Genomic DNA, 24,347 nt, shown 5'->3' on the forward strand with positions numbered 1-24,347 from the left:
CATCCAGAGACCCCAGCAGCCCTTCCAGGTGAGACAAGAGTGCATGTACACGTGCTCTAACCTCATCTACTGCATCTGGAGTACCCGATGTGGCCTCCTGTACATCAGCGAGACTAAGAGTAAACTTGTTCACTGTTTCGCTGAATACTTGCACTTGGTCCGCCAAAGCCTGCTGGATCTTTCGGATGCTTACCATGTTAACTCTTCCAATTCCCATGCCGACCTTTCTGTCCTGGGCTTCCTCTATTGCCAAAGTGCGGTCAAACATAAAGTGGAGGAATAACACCTCATATTCCACTTGGGTAGCTTACAACCCAACAGTATAAACATTGAATTCTCCAATTGATGTAACTGCAAAACCCACCTCTCTCTCCCCCCCCCCCCCCCCCCCCCCCCCCCCCCCCCCCCCCCCCCCCCCCCCCCCCCCCCCCTTCACTTATCTTCCTCTTCCTCCGCTGTGCACCACCTATTTCACCCCTCCCCCTCCACCTACATTACTGCCTCTAGCATCACAATTTGCATTTCCTCAATCCTTTCGTCTTACACCTGTCTTTTCTCCTCTGGCCTGTGTCTACTCCCTCCCCCTCACATATCAATCCATTATCTGCAAGGCTTCGTCCTTCCTGCCTCTTCTCTCTTTCAGCTTTCGTCCCTCTCCCTCCACCCCATAATCAGTATGAAGAAGGGTCCCAGCCCAAAACGTCACCTACTCGTGTTCTACAATGATGCTCACTATCCAACTGAGTTACTCCAGCACGTTGTGTCCTTTTTCCCCATCATCAATACTGTTTTGACGAAGAATCTCCAATATGGCAATGTTTCCTATCCTCTCATTCACAAACAGATTCAACTCGCATCAGTAACCCTTAGTGTAAAGAAGATATCAAGCAATATTCAAATATTCACTGCCTCCATGTTTAATGTTTTATGTGTCATTCCTAATTGTCACTATGTCATATTAGTACTTGTGGGCGGAGCACCAAGGCAAATTCCTTGTATGTGAATATGGCCAATAAACGTATTCATTCATTCAAATGCAAAATGTTCCTTTCATTCATCCTTGCATAAGCTGTTTGTCTGATAAAGTATTGGATGGATTCATAGTCCTGTGTTTACAGTGGCATTGTTGCTACATTATATATATTGTGGTTTGTTTTGATACAATTAGACTCTGATTTCTTAAAATTTAAATAGGTTGCAACAAAAGTACCTGATTTGAGAGATGGTTCTAATATGTTGAAGCTGAATATTTTCAGTAACTGGCTTGGAGAGCAGAATTGGCAATTCCACCTTCAAACGTTGTGATAAAATTCTGCTGTGCGCATAGTCTACAATGTCATACATGATTGTTGTTCTGGGCAGGTTTGTCAGAGTCAGCATCCTCCAGTAGTTATCTCTGCCTCCAAGATAGGCTGGTGTCTCATCCAGATTGCTTGCATACTTCAGAAGAATAACACAGTGACAAAATGAACATCTCATTGATAATTGAGTTCTTACAATGTGACATATGTGATGCCCATTTTATTTCATCCAGAAAAAGACACTATGGTGATGTTACTTTATTTATTTATCAAAAGGTACAATTTTTTGTAGGATAATAATATTACCAATTATAAGATGCCACAAGATGGCTGGCCTGCTAATTCTTTTAACTAGACACATAGAAATGTTTTTGGTACACTTTAACACTGTAATGGTTACAGAATTATTGTGACGGAGAAGAAGGTCATTCAGACAATTGGGTCCATGCTGCTTCCCAACAGAGCAGTCCCATCAGTCTCATTCCTCTCTTACTTCCCTGTAGAGCTGCAACATATTCTCTCTCATCAGCCTAACAACTCTGTGATTTATTTGTTTACCTACATTAAGGGTTAATTGGCAACTATAAATCACCCCACCAGCAGGCCTTTGAGAGGTGGGAGAAACTGGAGCACAGAGAGAACATACACATTCTACATAGAGAGCGCCCCAGGTTAGGATTGAACATGTGTTGAAGCCGTTGAGAAAGGAGTGAGAACTGCTGCACCGTCATGCCACCATTTCGCCGATGTGGGATTAGCAGCCTAGAAATCACCTGCAAAAGTCCTACCAGAGGAGCTGTGAAATTTGATTTGTCGCAGACCAGAAATTAATCTAACATTGTTATAATTAGAGTAAATTTACAGGCCAACATACAAATTCTTCCTTAAGTGTACCTGGGGCACCTTGTCCCATCTAGAGAATAGATCCAGGAAAATGGGTTATTGGCTAGGACCCCTTGGCTTCAAAACCCATGAAATTTGCAGTCTTCAAGCCAAAGAAGACTCCTAAACACCATCTTCTGGTTGTCTTCAAAGTGCTATGTCATACTTCACAATAAATATTACTTGAAGGAACCTCCAAGGGAAGGAAGAGTGTAGCTGAAGGACAGTACCTTCCACCAAATTGGTCAAATTCTGAAACTTATATTATTATTTGTGCATTTGCATTGGATGGTAAGGGAAGCAAATTGAGTGGATCTAAATGTACTCATTAACTCACATGTTGAAGGAAAGAATTTGTCGTAAACACATGAAGACTAAGTGACACTTCCTTTGTAAAGATACTCTGAAAAAATATGACACACAGTAATTTTGTAATCATAATATTACAACCATAGTAAAGGGGAAGATTAAGGATTAATCTCGTGGCCCAAACTGGGCATCTATACTGCTAATCTAGATCAATAGAAAATTAGACATCATCACAATCTTTAATTTAATGGCTCTTCTTCACATGTTGATCATAATGTAGCCAGATGACTAAAATGAACCCAAAGGAAGCATCAGACCTGGCTTTGTTCTAGTTCCACATTAGTGAAGCTACTGCAGCAGCTAGATGCATGGCAAATACCATAAACAATGGAAATAAATGGGCCTACAAGGAATGGATCAGAACCTCACTACATCCACTCAAAAATGATATAGGCTGAACAACCAATGATAAAAAAAGAGGCTTCAATAACAATGCTTAAAATAGTATGCAAGTTCTAATTGTAGGGTTGAAATTTTTACCAGAATGTTTCATACTATCACATTGGCCATCATGTGAATTTTCAAGGTTGAATTAAATATGAATGAGATGTCCTGGTTGAAGCATTTGGTATTTTTATTATTATATAGAAAATTAGTTAATGTTTAAATCACAGTTTTCATATCCCTTTCAAGTCAACACAAAGTATTTTACACCAAGGTGTAAATAAATGTTGTTTTATGGCAGTATTTAAAGGAAATTGTTATGATATTATTTTAATATGTACATTATATCTGTTAGTACCATTCATGTAAAGTGGTTATCTGATTTTGTTAACATTAATTTAACAGATCAGAGATTCACCAATGAGGCCATCCTTTATTACCCATTTCTACTAGCTCTAAAGAAGGTGATGGTAAGCTGCTTTCTTGAACTGCAGTCCTTCTGGATACTCCCACAGTAGTGTGGGGCAACGAGTCCAACAATAATGGTCAGGCTACATATTTTCAAGTCAAACTAGGATGCAAACTGAAGGGGAACCTACCAGGATGGGTTGGTGAGTAAGTTTGCTGATACGCCCAAATTGGAGGACTTGCAGACAGTGAGGAAGGCTGTCAGAAGATATAGCGTGAGATAGATCAGCTGAAGAAATGGGTGGAGGAAATGGCAGATACCTGAGCATGTTTAAGGTTTTGCACAGTGGGAGGTTGAAAGTAACAGTTAATGGCAAGATATTTGGCTGCATTGACCTATAGATGGATCTTGGAGTCCAGGTTCACAGCTTGCACAATTAGAAAGGGTTTTAAAGGAGGCATTTAGTATACTTGCTTTCATTGCTAGGGGCATTGAATATAAGAGTTGAAGACATGGTACAGCACTGCAGGATTTTGGTTGGGCCGCATTGCGTTTAGTTCTGGTCGCCCGATTACAGGAAAGATGTGGAGACTTTGGAGAGGGTGCGGAGGTAATTTTGCCAGAATGCTACCTCAATTAGAGGGCTTCAGCTACAGGGAGAGGTTGGATTTGTGTATAGGAGCAGGGAGGTTCTACTGCAGTTGTACAGGGTCTTGGTGAGACCACACCTGGAGTATTGCGTACAGTTTTGGTCTCCAAATCTGAGGAAGGACATTATTGCCATAGAGGGAGTGCAGAGAAGGTTCACCAGACTGATCCCTGGGATGTCAGGACTGTCTTATGAAGAGAGACTGGATAGACTTGGTTTATACTCTCTAGAATTTAGGAGATTGAGAGGGGATCTTATAGAAACTTACAAAATTCTTAAGGGGTTGGACAGGCTAGATGCAGGAAGATTGTTCCCAATGTTGGGGAAGTCCAGGACAAGGGGTCACAGCTTAAGGATAAGGGGGAAATCCTTTAAAACCGAGATGAGAAGAACCTTTTTCACACAGAGAGTGGTGAATCTCTGGAATTCTCTGCCACAGAGGGTAGTCGAGGCCAGTTCATTGGCTATATTTAAGAGGGAGTTAGATGTGGCCCTTGTGGCTAAGGGGATCAGAGGGTATGGAGAGAAGGCAGGTAAGGGATACTGAGTTGGATGATCAGCCATGATCATATTGAATGGTGGTGCAGGCTCGAAGGGCCGAATGGCCTACTCCTGCACCTAATTTCTATGTTTCTATGATAGACTTGCCTTACTTTCTCTGGAAGAAGTATACAAAATTATGAGAGGCATAGATAAGGTACACAGTCAGACCTTTTTGCCCAGTATGGAAATGGCCAACACCAGAGGGCATAGCTACAATATGAGAGGGGGAAAGTTTAATGGAGATGTACGGGGCAATTGTTTTTACAGAGCTGGTGGTGGGGACCTGGAAAGTATTGCCAGGAGTGGAGGCAGATAAGACAGTGGCAATTAAGAGGCTTAAGAGATTCAGATAGGCACATGGAAGTGCATGAAATTGAGGGATATGGATCATATGCAGGCAGATGAGATCAGTTTAACTTGGCATTATGGTTGGTACAAACATTGTGGGCTGAAGGGCCTGTTCCTATACTGTATTATTCTGTGTTCTATTGATGGTGTTTCTATGTGCCTGTTGCCCTCGTCATTCTGGTTAAGTGTTTGGGAGATACTATCAAAATAGTTTGTAGTGTAACTGCAGTGTACTTATGTGGTACATGCTGCAGTCATTGTGCACTGGTAATAGAGGGAATGAAGATTTAGATTGGTGGATGAGATGTCAATAAAGCAAGCTACTTTGTCTTGGATAGTGATATGCTTCCTATTCTGATTTGTGTCTTAAATAGATGGTGGAAGGGCTTGGGGTGTCCACTGCAGGAAATCCAGTTCTTGTAGCCACAGTGGCTGATCCAGTTAATGTTGACCTCCCAGGATATTCATGGAAGATGACGTGGCAAAGGTAATGTCATTGAATGCAAGGATAGCTACATGCTCACTCACTGGAGATGACACTTTTGTGATGAATGTCACTTGCCCCATATCAGCATACACCTGAATGTTTTCTAGGTTTTGTTCCATGTAGGCATGAGCTGTTTTATTTGTTGAGGAGTTGTAAATGGAACTGAATATTGTGCAGACATTAATGAATATCCATATAGCTGACCTTATCATGGAAGGAAAGTCACTGACAAAGCAACATTGTCAGGTATATGTTTTTGTTATGACTGGACTAGCATGGCTTGGATAAAGGCTCAGCTAGTTTTGAAGCTTGAGCATTTAGTACCATAAGTGGGATGTTAGTTGCAGCAGCTGTATCCAATGCACTGAACCATTTTGTTATATCAGTTGGAGTCAATCAAATTCACCAGAAAGTGGTTTATGAAGATGGGATCAGGGCAAAGCTGTGATGGATAATCTATCTGGAAGTTCTGTATGAACATGCTGATCCCAATCATTGTACAGGATAGGGATATTCTTGGACCCTCCTCCTCCATTGTTTAAATGTCCGCCACCATTCTTGACTAGATGTGGAGGACTGGAGAGTTTCAATCTGATCATCAGCTGTGAGATTGCTTAGCTCTGCCTATTGCATATTGGCGTTGCTGTTGGTCTACACGCAGTCCTGGATGGCAGTATTTCTGGGCTGGCACCTCATGTTGTTTTTGTATGCCAGATGTTGTTTCTGGCATAGCTTTCTGCACTGCTCGTCGAAGCAGGGTTGATTTCCTGGCTTGATGCTAATGGTAGATTAAAGTATGCCAGGCCATCAGGTTACAGACTGTGATAGATTTCTGCTGCTGCTGATGACCACAGAGCTTTATGAATTCTCTTTTCCGATCTTCCAGAACCATACTGAGGCTATTCCGCTGCATGCACATTCACTATAAATAACCAACTAAAATATCTAGGATGTTTGCATGGTATTTCTAGCTCCATTAGCATTTTACTGAGAATTTTTGTAATACCTTTTTCTCAAACAACTCCAACAATACATTTGAATTCCCCACAGAAGATGAAAAATGACCAAAGCAAAATGACAGGCAAGGGAGACGACAGTGATATGCTGTGCAAGATTCAATAGCATGTGGTGTTTTTCTGTCTGAACATTTAATATGCAGAACATTTAGACTGAAAAGCGACGGGGGGGGGGAGGATTTCTCTTTGGTTATTAGTGCTAAACAATTGAAAGAGATGTTTTGGTCACTGGCTGAATTCACATCCCAGATTTCACTTTCACTGAAGCCAATGGAGCCAGATGTCAGGCATGCAATTAGCAGCTTACACGCTCAGATTGATTTATCCCCTAAACACCTAAACAAATGTTTTCGTTTTTCAAACCTGCATGTAATCCTTGGCTGTAACAATATCAACTTCATCTGCTACGTTGGTTCTTTGATACTGAAGGTTATCCTGAATGATAAGATCATAAAATTTTCTTCTTCCCATAATCTTGCAAGAAGCAACTGCTGCCTGTTTAGAAAAGAAGTCCACAGTCACCTTAATATGTTGTTTTAAATACTACTATATCTATGAATGATAATGGTAAAATCCAAAAATATAGGCAATCTTAAGCTCATAGGAACATAAGACATAGGAACAGAATTAGGCCACTCGGCCCATCGAATCTACTCTGCCATTCAATTACGGCTGATCTATCTTTCCCTCTCAACCCCATTCTCCTGGCTTCTCCATATAACCTTTAACACCCTTACTAATCAAGAACCTATCAATCTCCACTTTAAAAATACCCGAAGACTAATTCTTCACAGTCGTCTGTGGCAATAAATTCCACAGATTACGGAATCAAGAATCAGAAGACATAGGTATAAGGTGAGAGGAGAAAGATTTAATAGGCAACTTTTTCCACACATAAGGTGGCGGATATATGGATCAAGCTGTCAGAAGAGGTAGTTGAGGTCGTACTTTAACAACATTTAAAACACAGGTTCATGGATAGGAATGGTTTAGAGGGATTTGAGCCAAAAGCATAGAATGATCATCTTGGTCTGCATGTGCAAGTTGGGCCAATGACCCTGTTTTCATGCTGTGTGACTATGACTCTACTAATCATCAAAGACCCACACCACCCTGACCACACTCACTTCTTGATGCTACTATTGATAAGAAGGCACAGGAGCCTGAGAACTGTTTTACCTCCAGTTTCAAGAACTTACTTCTCGTCAACCATCAGGTTCCCGAACCACCCTGCAGAACCCTAGCCATACCCCGACCCTGAACACCACTAATTTAGAACTACTAAGGTTGCTCTATGTATGTTGAATTTTGCACTATTAAGGTATAGTTTATTTAGAATAACTGAATTTATCATATACTAGACCAACTGGGACCCGTTGGGTCCCTGTCATACAGGAGGCCTGGTCCCCCAACGCAACCCGTTCCCCAACGCAATATTGCACCACTAACCCGTAGCCCCCAAGGGAGGCGTGGTCCCCCAACTGAACCCGTTGTCGAACGTAAGATTCCAGCACTCCCCTGCCTCCCCAAGCACTGGACTTGGAAAAAAAATCCCAATTGCACTTCCCCAATTGCAGTGGCGCAACTCCCGGGGGGGACAAAGGGGACACGTCCCCCTCAAGTTTTTGTAATCCGGATTTTATAACCCGGTGAAATCTCTGCTTTCCGCGAGACAGTGAGGGTGGGACTGCTGATCGAGGGTGCCGATTGGACGAGAGAGACGTCGGTCAGCAGCCAATGGGGGCAGAACATGATGATTCAACGAGATGATTGCAGGAGGGAGTAGTGGGGGGGGGGGGGGGGGGGGTGGGTGGGACTGAAGATAGAGAGCGGTGATTGGAGGGAGGGAGATGTGGCACAGACCTGCGCCTCATCTGCAGGCAGGATCGATCCCGGCTCACCGGCCCGGTCCCGTCCCCACCCGGGTGGCCAGAGAGGTCGGGAGTCAGACGGGAGCTGTACCCCCAGGCCCACAGCCAGCACAGAGAAGCAGTGCTAAACCCAGCTCAACTCTGCCTGTCCCGCCAGGTTAACCTACAGCCCTGTCTGACTTGCGGGAAATATGGCCAGCGCGGAGAAGCAGCGCTGGTGTCCCGTCAGTCCAGGCACGGCTGTAGGTCAACCCGGCGAGACAAGCAGATTGAGCTGCATTTAGCGCTGGATTGAGCCTCCGAAGCCTCGTGCGTGCGTGTGTGTGTGAGTGTGCGCATGTGCGCGCGGCCACCAAAAAATTGTGTCCCCCCTGTCCATATTTTGATTGCGATTTCCGTGCCTGCCCAATTGCAATACCAATTGACCCTCCCCCTCCTGTCCTGCCAGGAGCTATGATGGCAACATTGTTACAAATGTTCGGTGCACTTGCTGTGATATCCCATTGAGGTGAAAAGTTCATAGAGTTCCTGTCTTGCAACTTTGTATCGAAGTATGTTGGTAGCTGTGAGGAATGATTTTAACAGTAAAAATTGTTTTAAATTCAAAGTCATTTGATGTGTTTAAACTTTAATCATTAATGTCGATAAATAAAGCATGAAATATTCACATAAGGGATCCCGGCCTTGACGGGATAAATGTCAACCGGAATATGTAAAAATGTTTTCGTTACCACGTAGTTTTTTCAAGATGATGTAAAAACAACCACATTCACGGATACGTACAAGATCAGTTTTAATAAGCGGCGTCACACACACACACATTAAAACCACCACCACACACACACACACACACACACACACACACACACACACACACACACACACACACACACACACACACACACACACACACACACACACACACACACACACACACACACACACACAACACACCCCAAACCCCCCTTGATATTATATTAATATTATTCATTCGCTCCTTTTCCCCCATCCCCCGCCCTATCCACTCACGCATAGCCCCAAACTGCGCAGGCGCTGCTAGAGAGGGTGAGGGAGGGTGGTAGGGGTAGAGAGGGAGGGGGGGGGGGGGGGTTAGAGAGGGAGAGGGAGAGGGAGAAGGTGAGAAGGGCAGAGAGGGAGGGGGGGCAGAGAGGGAGGGGGCAGAGAGGATGGGGGAAGGGGAGTAGAGAGAGGGTGGGAGGGTAGAGGGGGAGGGGGTGCAGAGGGGGAGGGAGTAGTGGAGGGAGAGTTGGTAGAGAGGGGGGGGGGTAGAGAGGGAGAGGGTAGACAGGGAGGGGGGGGGTTGTTGGCTGCCTTTTTGAGGCAGTGGGGGGGGGAGAGTGTGAATAACCCGGGGGGGGGGGGGGGTGAATACCGGAGTGTGAATAACCGGGGGTGTGTGAATAACACCCGGGGGGGGGGGGGGGGGGTTGTTGTTGTTTTTTAAAATTCAAAGTCTTGAGTTTTTAAAAACTTTTTCAGTAATAAGTCGTGAAATAAAGCATAAAGTGTTCAGTGAATGTAATCTCTGCCTAGAGGGGAAAAATGTGAATCAGAATATGTAAAAATGTTATCGTTACCGCGTAGTGTTTTTGCGAAGATGTAAAGACACACACGTATACACACGTACAAGATCAGAGTTTTAGTACATAGATAGATATAATATTTATTTTTGTTGTTGTTTCATCTAATGTGCCTATGAAGCTACAGCTGTTAAGAATGTCATTATTGTGGTTCATCTCCGGTGCATGTGACACAATAACACGTTTAGGTAACTTATATTCTGCTTAGGTAGCTTACAACCCAATGGTATAAACATACCACCACAATTAGTCTGAAGAAGGGTCCTAATCTGAAACGTCACCTATTCATGTTCTCTAGAGCTGCTGGCTGACCCACTGAGTCATTCCAATACTTTGTGCCTTATTTTGTAAACTAGCATCTGTTGTTCCTTGTATCTCCCCTGTTGTTATTCGTGTTGCTTTGTTTCATGAGGTTCTTTTCTCGACTATTCCTCCTCGTGTACAACATGCTACAAATACAATAATCCCAACTCACCTGACCTTGTAAAATTCAGTCCTTTAAATTAACCCAAACACATATACTGTACTGCTAAACAGGACAGCATATCTGGAAATGACACATGATTGTCATGAACCTGTAAATGATTGCCAGTTTTTAAGTTAAGCAGGGCTTGGAAGATGAGCAAAAATGAAAGAAATTGAAAATTATTCAGATATTTGTTATCTTTGTCATAGTCTGCTGGAGAGGAAAAGGCAGGCAAACAAAAAAGATAGCAAACACAATGTCTAGGCACATAACACAATTTCAAGGGAAGAAAATTGAGAGGAAAAATATCTGAATTACCTCAGTTGCAGGCCTGATTATTCTTTTTCCACTTAAATATTGATTCTTGTAGTTTCCAGTATGTTGAAAAATTTTAAACACAAGGATAGGAGGAAATTCCTCTCCAGCAAATCTGACAGAAAATAAGAATACTGATTTAAATAAATGCTGTCATCTGTCCTAGAAAACTGTGCCGATTACTTTTTATTTCAATTTATAAAGATCAAAAGGTCACAAGACAAAGGAGCAGAATTAGGCCATTCCACCTATCGTGTCGGCTCTGCCATTCGACATGGCTGATCTATTTATTCCCATATTTTCCTGCCCTCTGACCAATAACCTTTGACGCCCTTATTAATGAAGAATCTATCAATCTCCTCTTTAAAAGTACCCGATGACTTTGTCTCCACAGACATCTGCGGCAATGAATTCCACAGATTCACCATCAACTGGTTAAATACATTTCTCATCATTCTAAATGTACTTCATTTTATTCTGAGGTTCTGCCCTCTGGGCCTCAACTCTCCCTCTAATGGAACCATCCTCTCCATATCCACACTGTCTAGGCCTTTCATTATTCAGTAGGTTTCATTGAGATTCCCCTGATCATCCTTCTAAATTCCAGCGAGTACAGACCCAGAGCCACCAAATGCTCACCACATATTAACCCAATCTTGAATAGTAGGGGTGTCGGGAGTTATGGGGCGAAGGCAGAAGAATGGGGTTGAGAGGCAAAGATAGATCAGCCATGATTGAATGATGGGCCAAATGCCATAATTCTGCTCCTATAACTAATGAACTTATGAACAATCATTCTCATAAACATTCTCAGTACCCTCTCCAATGCCAGCACATCCTTGCTCAGATATGGCGCCCCAAACTGTCCACAACATTCCACATGTGGCCCCACGAGCTCCTAATAAAGCCTCAGCATTATATCCTTGCCATTATATTCTAGTCCATTTGAAATGAATGCAAATATAGCATTTGCCTTCCTTTCTACTGACTCAACCTGCAAATTCACCTTTTGTGAATGCTGCACCAGCACTCCCAATTCCCATTGCACCTCTGGTTTCTGAATCCTATCCCCATTTAAAAAAGTCTACGCCTTTATTCCTTCTAGCAAAGTGTATGGCCGTACTGCCCAGCGTTCACCTACTCTTGTATCATCTGTGGCAAACGCTGGGTCACTAGGCCCATCCCCAAAATCATCCAGAGTGAGTTCTTTACTCATATAATGTGAAAAGTATGGACCTCAAAATGACACCTATGGAACACCACTCGAGCCATTGGGCAAGTCAACGCATAAAGGCTCCTTTATGGCTCCTTCTTGTGCTTTCTGCAATGTCATACAATCTTTACCCTAGTGCTAGTACCTCTTCTCCGCTGGTTAGAAACCGTCATAGTGCCCGTCACTCGGATAATAAGCCTTCCTATATCCCAGGGGGCTCCCTAGTGCACTGAATTTTACGTTTGGTGTATTATTACCTCACGTGCATGGGACGTGAGGCTAGTACAATGAAGAAGGCGTTGAGTTTGTCATGTTACGCAACTGCACGGCGCAAACAGAACTATACATGAATACAATCAAGCCATCGACTACAGTGCGAATCGCTACCCAATTCAGTATTTGCCAATTTAGCAAGGTATCTAGGTGAAGGTCCTCACGCGACACTTGTTCGAACTGTTGTTAAATGCACTACCATATAACAATATAACATTACTAGCACAGAAACGAATCATCCTCGCCTCTTCTCTCTGTGGGTGGGTGTCTCTCAGCTCTGAGGGCTGGGGTGGGTGGTTTTGTGGGTGTTTGGTGTTGTTGCTCCTGGGTATCCTCCTTACAGTCACACTCATGGTCTGACTCGATCTCAGTGGAAAAGGTCTGCCTCACGTCCGTAGCCACACAATTATTTCCCTTAGTGCCCACCTGCTGCACTCCGCCAGAACCTCCATAACCCTGTCTCATCATATGCCTACTCCAATTTATTTGTTAAATTATACCAACTAAACCTGGGGCTCCACCACTTCCCTGGAAGTCATCTCCACACGCTACCACTCTCTGAGTACCAGAAGTTCCCCCTCATGTTACTCCCTAACTTCGGTCCCCCGGGTTAATTCTTGGGCAGTCATGTCGGCTCAGTGGTTTGAATCTTCCCTTATTCCTCAAAAAGCCTTTCACCGAGGCATTGCACTCTGTCGTATCCCTGCTCATCATTTTTATAAGACCTCTTAGTTCAAGTCGTCCCCTTTAACCATCTGTCCTCCAAGAAAAAACCCTAGCGAAAAACAGAAAGGGACCTAAACTTAGGAGAGCAACTTTCTCTGGGACCGGAGTTGTGACACCCAGTCAGGCATCTAGTAAAACCCTCGCTCTGTCACTCTCTCTACTTTTTTGTTGACCTATCCTCCCAGTAATATATGGTGCGAAGGGCCAGAAAGTGTACACCATACTCCAGTTGGTCTCACACCATATCTTGTTACATTGGAGAGCAACATTACATCGGGGGTCCAGCTTCTATGAGACTCTAATCTCTGATTTGTACAGGCGGATCCTACCAAAAGGCTTCCTTGGATACGACCACTACCTACCTATCTAGCTATGAGAAGGGGGGGGCCAGGCCGGGGTTGCAAGGAACTATGCACGGGTGGGGGGGGTGGATCCCATAGAGGGCTCTGTTCAGGGGCTGTGTATTGCTCCGGATAGCCGGTCCCTACCCACTGGCGGGTGTGGGCGGCATTCGTCAAGTCCTCTTTGATACCATGAAACCTATTTTGATGTTCCGGTCTTATGGGTAGCGCTCCTCACAGTTTATCAGGCGATTAAACTCCATCTGCCATCTTTTTCAGCATTCTCTCCAAATGGCTCTAATCATCATCTGTAGTACTTTGGAAATGTCCTCGGGGGGTTCCAGGATCCCAACCACCCCGCTGAGGGGGGGCGCCTCCTATGTCTTGGTATCTATGTCATCTGTCATATCTACTAATCCAATTTACCACACCTTCATCGCAGATCAGATCATTGATGTACAATGACAAACACCAAAGGACGCGTCCAACACAGATCGCCTGAGGCACGCCCACGTGTCATCTGGCGGGGGTCCTGCCGTCACGAACCCGACAAAACAGCCATCCACCATCACCGCCTCTGACTGGCGTCTCCCATTTCAGCCACATGTTATGAATCCATCTTGCTACTACTCCTGCTTTATACCGCAACCAGTTGAACCTTCTTAACCATACCTTCCATAGAGTAACGCTGTGTTGTCAAAAAGGGCCTTAGTGCTAAAGTTCCATTATAGACGTACATCCACTTGCTTTACCTGTGGAACCTCTTCAATTTCCCTAGTAAAAATAACGCCTCTTCAAAAAATTCAGAGAAGATTAGTCCCAAGGCAGGACGGTCTTCCAGGCACAAAATCCCGTAGTTGACTGTTCCTAATTCAGACCCTGTTTATCTGCCAGATGCTTTATATATATTAGCTCTAAGTATCTTTTCCCTATAATTTGCTCGCTCACCACCCGAAGAACCCCACGCAAACCTAACAGTGTCCTAGAATTGCGATAGGAGGCACACCTCTTAGAACCCTTATTTAACCACTAGTCAATGGAACAAGGTCGACCAACTGCGGTTTACTCTTAGGTACGTCTCATCCTTAAACGGGACTATTCCCGGCATTACGCCAATAATCGGGGACTCTTCTCGTTTCTATTACATTTGAAATATTTCTGTCATAGCCCCCGGCTATTTCCCGACACTAACTTCGCTCAATGTCCTAGGGAATACGCTGTCAGGATCATGAGACGTATTCTTAGGGCCACTTTTATATTTTTGCAAACATGGTCAGTACTTTCTTTTACTTTTGATACTCTCATAGTATCCTAGCTACTGCTTAGGCTTAGTTTCCCTTACCTCACATAATTTTAATATCCTTCTCCTTGGTGCATATACGCGAAGGAAAATAAATTGGTTTCAATATCATCCTCCACCTCTCTTTGTGCTCTGGAAGAGAAAAAGCAGATAGCTGTCCAGGCTCTGTACTCTCAATATGACCAATTTATCCCTCCCTGTTCGATCCCTGGGGTTTATCCTTTTGCTATAATATAGCTGTAAGAAACCCTTTGGATGGACTTTTCACCGTACTTGCCAAAGCAACCTCATGTCATCCATTCGTTTCATTTTAGCTTCTGTCTAATATCTTTACTTAAAGATTCGTTTTACATTCCTTATACTCCTCAAGCACCTCATTTACTTCATGCTGCCTATAATTATTGTAGATCTCCCTCTTTTTCCGGGGGAACAAGATGTCCAATTTCCCTTGAAAACCAGTGGCTCTTTCCAATTTTTTAAACTGTTTCCCCTTTCAAACCGAACAGGAACATTAAAGATTCGGGACTCTTAAAAAATTCCCCCCTTATAAATGTCCTCCATTTCCTCTTCTACATCCTTCCCATAAAACAAAATGTCCCAGTTGCACGTTCACTTTGAAAAGCATTGCGGCATGCGGCATCAAAGTTCTAGCCTTTCTCCTTGCTCAATCAAAATCTCAACCCTAGGTCGCAGTTTCTGACCCTCTCCATAATTATATTGAAACTAATGGTATTGTGATCACTGGACCCGAAGTGCTCCCCAACGCATACCTCCGCCACCTCCGCCACCTACGTCCCGTCCAGTCTGGCCGCCGGCTTTCCTAACAGGAGGTTCCAGGCAGCACTGGCCCCTCGTCTAGTAGGTACCTCTCTATGTATTGCTGCAAAAAACTATCCTGCACACATTTTTCCAACTGCAAACGTATCCAGCCCATTTACAGAATGTGTTTCCCAGTCTATGTGTGGAAAGTTGATATCTCCCACAATCACTACCTTGTGCTTACTACTGATATCTGCTATCTCCTTACATATTTGCTCTTCCAATTCTCGATCCCCATTTGGCGGTCTATAATACACCCCTATAAGTGTTGCTACAAACCTTTCCCACTTCTTCAGTTCCACCCAAATAGCCTCCCTAAATGAGCCCTCCAATCTATCCTGCCAAAGTACTGCTGTAATATCTTCCCTGACTAGCAATGCAACACCTCTACCTCTTGCCCCTCCAATTCTATCACCTGATGCAATGAAATCCTGGGATATTTAGTTTCTAATCACAGCCCTCCTGCAACCATGTTTCACTGATCGCCACAACATCATACTTCCAGGTGTATATCCAGACTCTAAGCTCATCCACCTTTCTTACAATGCTCCTAGCATTAAAATATGCACATTTAAGAAACCCCCCGCCTCTTATTCTCTGTTTATTTCCTTTCTCCTCTTGTGTCCGAGTGCTTCCCTTTTCTGCTTCCTGCCTCCCATTCTGTCTACTAGCTTTCTCTATTTGAGTCCCTCGCCCCAACCATTCTAGTTTAAAGTCTCCCCAGTAGCCTTTGCAAATTTCCCTGCCAGGATATTGGTCCGCCTCGGGTTCAAGTGCAACCCGTCCTTTCTTTATAGGTCCCACCTTCCCCAAAAGAAGTACCAATGATCCAGAAACTTGAATCCCTGCCCTCTACACCAGTCTTTCAGCCACGCATTTATCCTCCACCTCGCTCCATTCCTACTCTCACTGTCGCGTGGCACAGGCAGTAATCCTGAGATTGTTACCTTTTTGGTCCTTTTCCTTAACTCTCCTCCCAACTCCCTAAATCCTCCCTTCAGGACCTCTTCCCTTTTTTTACCTATGTCATTGGTACCTATATGTACCACGACCTCAGGCTCCTCTCCCTCTGATTTCAGGATATCTTGGACGCGTTTAGACACGTCCGAGACCTTGGCACCAGGGAGGCAGACCACCATCCTGGTCTCCCGACTGCGTCCACAGAATCGCCTATCCGACCCCCTAACAATAGAGTCCCCAATTACTGCACTGCATAACATTCTCAAAAAGGGATGAATACTTGTTTACGCCGCATTCTCTTTTCTTTATAGACAGTTGTTTTGTTACCTGAATCTAACTTTATATGCCATCTTAGTATCCTTTAGGAGTTCAGCCTCAGAGGGTTGCAGCTTCCTTAGAATGTCATTTGTCAGACAGTGTTCCTGTCATAAAGGATAACATTGATGAATTTATTCAAATTTTGGCACAAGTAAAAATGTTGGCACCAGAAGAAGGTTAGGGCCGCACTGTGGTGCAGTGGTAGATATGCTGCCCTGCAGCGTCAGGGACCTGACTTTGGGTGCTGTCTCTACAGAGTTTGTACGTTCTCCCTGTGACCACGTGGGTTTTCCCCGGGTGCTCTGGTTTCCCCCACACTCCAAAGACGTTCAGGTTTGTAAGTTAATTGACTTTAGTAAAGATTGTATTTTATCCCTAGTGCATAGGGTAGTGCTCGTGAATGGGGATCACAGGTCAGTTCTCATTCGGTGGGGCGAAGGACCTGATTCCGCGCTGTATCTCTAAACAATACTATAAATAATCACGAATAACAGGGTAGGACGTAAATATGTTTCTTTTTATGAAGGCATGTTTTGGAAAAAAGATTCCTTAACGTAAATTTAACTTAGGACCAAGGTAATTCAGCAGTTTGTTTGGAGTTTGTAGATCACAGCTCCAGGGATCTCAATTCAAATGTAACCTCTGTGTGAAGTTTGTGTGTTTCACGAGGCACACTGATTTACATCAATATTCTAAAATATGCTGGCAGGTTAATTGGATACTGGAAATAAGTCCGTTAGTGTAGGTATGTGACAAAAGAACTAATGGGGAGTGCATGGGGATGTATAAAGTGTGAGGAAAAGGGAACAGGACTCGTGGGATTGATCTACTGGGAACAAGCACAGGACTTCTTTGCTATCATTTGTGGGAGCTAGATTCAGATTCAGATTGGATTGTTGTCATATATATCAATGTACAATGAAGTTCCTTGTTCTCATGACACTTAGATGGTAATGATAGATATAACAATAAAAACAACAACAATTGCAAAACAGCATAATGGTGCAAGATTGTAGTGCAAACTGAGGTAGTTAATGGAAGGAATATATGAAATAATTTAATCAATAATGTTTTATTATTAATTTTAATGTTTTATGTATCATTCTTAACTGTCACTATATGTCATGTTGTCACTTGTGTGCGGAGCACCAATGCAAATTCCTTGTATGTGAATACTTGGCCAATAAACTTATTCATTCATTCATTCAAATGGAGTTGAAAGTAAGAATATGTGGCAACGCCACCCAGAGAGGAGTATTATAGAGGCTACACAAAAATGCTGGAGAAACTCAGCGGGTGCAGCAGCATCCATGGAGCGAAGGAAATAGGTAACGTTTCGGGCCGACACCCTTCTTCAGACTGATAGGGGGTGGCGGGGAGAAGGAAGGAAAAAGGAGGAGGAGGAGCCCGAGGGCTGGGGGATGGGAGGAGACAGCCCGAGGGCTGAGGAAGGGGAGGAGACAGCAAGGGCTAACAAAATTGGGAGAATTCAATGTTCATGCCCGCAGGATGCAGACTCCCTAAGCGGAATACAAGGTGCTGTTCCTCCAATTTCCGGTGTTGCTCATTCTGGCAATGGAGGGGACCCAGGACAGAAAGGTCGGATTGGGAATGGGAGGGGGAGTTGAAGTGCTGAGCCACCGGGAGGTCAGGTAGGTTCTTGCGGACCGAGCGGAGGTGTTCGGCGAAACGATCGCCCAACCTCCGCTTAGTCTCACCGATATAGCGATTATTATAGAGGCGATTGATTCTGGAGTTGGATAGCTGTGGGGCAAATGATGTTCGTAAGTTTTAAATTCATCTACCATCTTCTCCCAGATGGTAGAGGAGAGAAAAAGGAATGTCTAAGGTAGCAGACATCCTTGACAACATATTCATCCTTCTTAATGCAATGCACAGGGAAGCTAGACTGGATGGGAAGAAGTGATGAGCCTGGGCTGTGTTCACCACTGTCTGCAAATTCAGTCAGTCAGGAGCAGAACAGTTGCCAAACTGAGATACATGACATCAGAATACTCTAGCACACCTGTGATAGTTTGCTAGAATCCTTGGGGACATGCCAAATCCTCTCACCCAAGAAAGTAAATATGCCTATGCGCTTTCAGTGCTTCAATGTGAGGGACCAGGTGAGGTTGCTGGTGATATGGATTCCTAGGAATCTATTGTCATCTCTACATCTGTTCCATCGATGAGGACAGGGTTATGTCACCTGCTCACTTCCTTTGGTCAGCAACCGACTTTCTTGTCTTGCTGACATTATGGGCTAACTTGTTGTACTGAAACAATGACACAAGATTTTGTGATGTGTTTCCTGTAGTCAGTTTGATTGTTTTTGTCAATCTGGTCACCAACATCATCATCATAATCATCACATATATAATCACAAATATAAATGTTGAGCTGACTATTGAAGATACCCTATCCTGAGGGGTACTCGTGTTGAGGGTCAGGGAGGTGTAAATGTTGTGACCAATTCAAGCCAACAGAGGTCAGCTAGTCAGAAGGTCAGCTAGTCAGAATGTTCACAAGCCAATTACAGATGGAGCTCCAAGGCCATCGTTCATTAGTTAGAAATGAGTTCATTTGGTTTTGTGGTGTTGAAGGCCGAGCTGTGGTCAGTGAATAGCACAGTAGCATTGGTGCTCTTATTGTCAGAGTGATCCAGAGCTGAATGTAGTGCAAGTGAGATGCTAGATCTGTTTTTCAGCATACAAATTGCAAGGGGTCTATATTGACTGGAAGTCTAGAACAGAAATGGTCATTACCAATCTTTCACAATGATTCATTGTGGCTGATGTTAGAGCTACTGGATGGTAGTCATTGTGACAGGTCACTTTACTTTTCTTGGGAATTGGAATGGCGGAGGTTTCCTTGAAGCACATGGAGACACTAGACTTTTGGACGTACATTGCTGGTTCTTGGCTGCACTGTTTTTATTACTTTTATCACCGATGACAAGAAAGGTAGGAATGACGTCTTAAACATCCGATGTACATGAATGCACAATGTTCAATTACAGAGTAATTCTCACTTTAATGACCGTCACTGGTTCACCTGTTCTGAAAAAATAGTCATAAAGCAACAGAAAAGGGAACATAGTCATAAAGCAGAAAAGGGAACATAAAGCAATAGCAGCTGGCAAAATAGGTTACCCTATTACACTTACTGCGGCACAAATTGTGTGCTTGAGTAGGCGAAATAACTGTTTATTTCTGTAAGAAAACCATGAAGTCTGAATAATTCTAGCTGCAGAATTTGGATCAATTCTGAAAAACAGAAAGATCATCTGATTATAATGGACATTTTGTTTTGTCAAAGTGGATACTACTTGAAGATTGCCTTATCGTCAAAATAATTGTCAATCAGAGGAAATGAGACGGGGTCAGCAGAATGGTCCTGATGCATATAAGCAGTGAAGACATTACTGAAAGGCAGACTAAGCTAGAGGGTTCATATGGTCTACTACTGCTTATATCCCTAATGAAAAACAAAGCCCCTTCATCTCTGCAAAGTCCTCCACAAAAACATTTGTGGACCTAGAAGATATTAGTTGCTGAGGTCAGTATTATGCAGCATTCAAGAGCTTGATAGTTAATGGGAAGAAGTTGCTTTTGAACATTGTGGTCATGGTTTGTAGGGTCCTCTACCTCTTCCCATGGTAGTAGCAAAATAAGAGCATGGCCAAAGTGGCGTTGCTCTTTCGTGACATTGGCTGCCTTTCTGAGTCAGCACCTCCTGCAGATCTGTTTGGATGGTCGGGAGGTCAGTAACTGTGATGGACTGGGCAGTGTCTATCATTCTCTGTAGTCTCCTTTGTTAGTGGATGTTCGCATTGTTAAACCAGGCTGTAATATGGGTTAAATGCTGAATTTCCGCCAACTGTTTTTCCGCCCACCCCAAAATTACGAGAGCTCATTTGAAAATGCCTGAGTGGCCATGGCTGGCATTGTGAGTGGCGAGTGCCTATGCTGTATCCGTCGTGAAAGAATTCACCATGCTCTTATTCTTCCTAACTTTCTTATGCATCCTAACTGTTTCGCAAAGATTATACAGTAACCCTCGTTTTAAGGTCCCCCTTATAACAGATGTCGGATATAGCGGATAGACCTGCCGACCCATCCCCCAGCTCACACCATCTCCCCGCCCAGTGAGAACCTGTTCCACAGATGAAACAAGCAACAGCCTAACATGGTCATACTCGCTTGATTATAATGAGCTATATCGCTCCCCCCTCTAGCCCCCACTGCTTCACTTCATTTGGTTAATAAAAACATTAACAGATTACTTACACCGTTGGTTTCGATTCATGCACGTCTCTTTTTATTTCTTGACTATTCAGTAATGCATGCTCACTTTGTAGAGATTGACTGAAGCTTGGTGAACTTTTACTTTTCAGTTCATTCAGCTCCATTATCAATATTTCAAATCATTCTGACAAACAAAAAGAGATCACAGTGATTATCAAATCTGCATAATTGTTTGGTTATATTTTTGGTAATTATCTGAGAAGATACAAGAGCTGCACCAGTATGATAATGACCTGTCACTTACTTTATCATGGCGTTTCACAATAAGAGCCTTCTGTATCTCAAAGGTGATATTCTAACACAGCATTGCCAGCTGCCCTCCGGTATTGTTGCTTTTTGTTTACCATGATATATCCTCATTAAGTTTCATATATAACTACATAACTTAGAGACAATATGGTCTGCAATCTAATATAGCATCAAAACGAGATTATGATTAAAATAGCCAGTGAAGTTGTTGGTTTTACAAGCACTTCAGTTAAATTATATTACTGAAATTAAAGAACTGTGATTATCGGAGAATTCTGGCTCACTTCTTCATCCTTCATATGGCAGTATGATCAGCAAATGTAAAACACAGTTTTTTACTTGTTGAACCATGTTAGTGCACTGGTCATCATTTCATGAATTTTGAAAACCATCCCACTGAAATGGAAAATTGTGAATATTTTTTATAGGTTGGATTCTTTTTTTTGTCAGCATAGCATTGGTAAGCTGTATCTACTCTGAACAGAAATGACCTTCTTAGGATGGAAAATTATTTCCGTATGAGGTTGAAGCCTGGCTGTTCAGGTAAGGGACCTGGGTGAGGTTTTTATTATGTCGGGTGAAGTTGCCCCACTTTGCTGTTCCTCAGAATTTTAAATCATCATTGCAGGATTGAATTGGGAGCATGCATGATTTCAGTCTATTTGTGAGGTCTGTGCAAATGAATAGTGCATCCCATTTCCCTCCACAGATGCTGCCTGACCTGTTGAATTTGTCCAGCAGTTTTTTGCTTAAGTAGTACCCAGACCAGCAGTTAACTTCAGCAGTGGAATGGGTGTGATTTTTTCCAAGATTAGTCTAATTTAAGGATATGATTTACTCACAATTGGAAGAGGAAGAGTTAATTAGGGACAGTCAGCATGGCTTTGTCCACGGCAGGTTATGTCTTACGAACTTGATTGAGTTTTTGGAGGTGACAGATGTGATCGATGAGGGTAGGGTCAAGAGATGCTATCTGCATGGATTTTAGTAATAGCCCTGTCCCACGGTACGAGTTCATTCCAAGAGCTCTCCCGAGTTTTAAAAAAAAATCAAACTCGTGGTAAGCACGGAGAATGAACATAGTGTGTACGTCGGAGCTCAGGACGTCTCTTAGCGCTAACGGCAGGTACTCGGGAAGACTCGCTAATGGCAGGTAAGCACGGGAAGACTCGTGAAGATTTTTCAACATGTCCACGAGAGCCCCGGGTACCGACGAGTGGCCATTACCGTAAATCTCCGAGTTCGAATCAGGGCAAACTCGGGAGAGCTCTTGGAATGAACTCGTACCGTGGGACAGGGCTTTAAGGCATCTGACAAAGTCCCCAACGGTAGGCTGATCCACAATTGGAATGCATGGTATCCATGGTAACTAAGTCTGATGTAGAACAGGCTTACTCAACAGAAAATTGTGTCTGATGAGTGTTGACCTGGCTGGAGCACTGTGACCAGTGGAATTTTGCAGAGATCTGTGCTGAGACCTATGTTGTTTGTGATATCTATGTATATACGACTTGGATGTAAATGTTGATGGGTTGGTTAGTAAGTTATTAGGAGAGGTTGGACAAACTTGGATTATTTTCCCTGGAACGTTGTGGGCATGAGGGGATATCTGGTAGATGTATAATTTTGAGAGGCATACTGTAGATCAGGTAGTCAGAACCTTTCTCCCTGGGAGGAAATATTAAAGACTAGTGGGCATAGCTTTAAGGTGAGCTTAAGATGCTGGCTAATTTGCTTACAGCTCCATTTAACTGCCTGAAACCCATGACCTTTGTCTCTACTAGGGACCAAAAATCCATTTCAACTTTTGGACTTTTCCACAAACTGAATCTACCTATATTCCACTGCAGGCTCACAGCATTCTTGCAGATGTAAAATTGTATGAAGTTCTTGCTGGCAGATGCCTGAACATTAGATAGTACAAACCTCAGTTTAAAAAAAAATGCTCTTTATATCCTCTTTATTCCTTTGATGTGTATTATTGATTGATACTGCCAACCCACAGTACTTCTTCATGTGAGAATATCACTTTGTCTTACACCATGTGATTGCAACATATTGCAGGATTCTAGATCACAAGATCTTTTATCAGTATCTTTGGCAATCAACCTGCTTAACTTTTGGCCCATTGTTCACATTTTTCATTTTCAGTAGTACCAATGCATCACTACCCAAGCCTGGATCACCATACCTACTCTTATAGGAATTGGTCTAATTCCCATTTGAAAGCCACAATTCAATCTGAATCTTCCAATTTGTCGGTGTATTTGAGATCATAATTAGGCACTGCATCTTTTAACAATCTTTTAGATCTACATTCCTTAGTCCTAGACATTTTGGGTGTCAATAGTTTAAAAATACATCAACGAACGGTGGCAAATGTAAACGATTTGAATTTAAAAAAGGGCTACTTCCTGCAATTTTACCAATGCTGTTTGTCAATTTCTAGAGGGCAAAACCACTCGTGCTTCACTCAGGCCTCTGCCACTCCAGGATATTTGCACGTTGATTTCAGTGCCGTAATGGATAGAACTATTATTGTCTTTTCCCCTTCTTGCAAACTTTACAAATATTAGGACAATCAATCCAGAACATTAAGGTCATAAGTGAAAGGAACAGAATTAGGCCATTTGGTCCATCAAGTCTACTCCACCAGTCAATCATGGCTGATCTATCTCTCCCTCTTAACCCCATTCTCCAGCCTCCTCCTCAGAACCTCTGACACCTGTACTAATCAAAAATCTATCTATCTCTGCCTTTAAAATTCACACTCATCCTCCACAGCCTTCTGTGGCAAAGAATTTCAAAGATTCACCACCCTCTCCGATAGAAATCATCTGCTCATCTCCTTCCCAAAAGAACATCCTTTAATTCTGAGGCTATGACCTCTGTTCCTAGACTCTCCCACCAGTGGAAACATCCTCTCCACATCCACTCTATCCAGGCCTTTCACTGTTCGGCAAGTTTCAATGAGCCCCCCCCTCTCATTACCAAGCAAAAGCTGCTCAAAGAGAAGAACCTTTTTATACAAACTGTTGTTGGGCAGCGGAAGAACCCGAAGCCAAGGAGTAGTGGTGAGACCTGTAGCTCCTGGGCACCTGATGTTCCTCTCAGACGTGGAGTGTGAGTGTGAGGAGAGGCCTACAGGAGCTGCCCGGCGCCATGATGGCCTCGCCGTTACCTGGCAACGGGCCCGCTGC

General features: G+C 43.4%; 1 protein-coding gene across 5 annotated transcripts in view; it reads right to left on the minus strand.

The window, feature by feature from the left end:
- The window catches only part of c13hxorf58 (chromosome 13 CXorf58 homolog), a 33,238-nt gene extending 8,891 nt beyond the window's left edge, over nucleotides 1-24,347 (minus strand). Inside the window, exons 1-7 of one of the 5 annotated variants that reach the window (XM_055644464.1) lie at nucleotides 24,229-24,347; nucleotides 20,881-21,022; nucleotides 19,758-19,857; nucleotides 16,601-16,695; nucleotides 10,645-10,756; nucleotides 6,752-6,883; nucleotides 1,211-1,440 (exon numbers count right to left, since the gene is read on the minus strand). In XM_055644464.1, coding sequence (XP_055500439.1) covers nucleotides 1,211-1,440; nucleotides 6,752-6,883; nucleotides 10,645-10,756; nucleotides 16,601-16,695; nucleotides 19,758-19,857; nucleotides 20,881-21,002 — 791 coding nt within the window. In that variant the 5' untranslated portion in view covers nucleotides 21,003-21,022; nucleotides 24,229-24,347. Of the gene's footprint in view, nucleotides 1-1,210; nucleotides 1,441-6,751; nucleotides 6,884-10,644; nucleotides 10,757-16,600; nucleotides 16,696-19,757; nucleotides 19,858-20,880; nucleotides 21,023-21,142; nucleotides 21,272-24,138 lie in introns of those variants that run through there. The other 4 variants (XM_055644462.1, XM_055644463.1, XM_055644465.1 and 1 more) reach the window with 4 other exon arrangements.

The sequence above is a fragment of the Leucoraja erinacea genome, chromosome 13 (genome assembly GCF_028641065.1).
Source record: "Leucoraja erinacea ecotype New England chromosome 13, Leri_hhj_1, whole genome shotgun sequence".
Classification (NCBI taxonomy): domain Eukaryota; kingdom Metazoa; phylum Chordata; class Chondrichthyes; order Rajiformes; family Rajidae; genus Leucoraja; species Leucoraja erinaceus.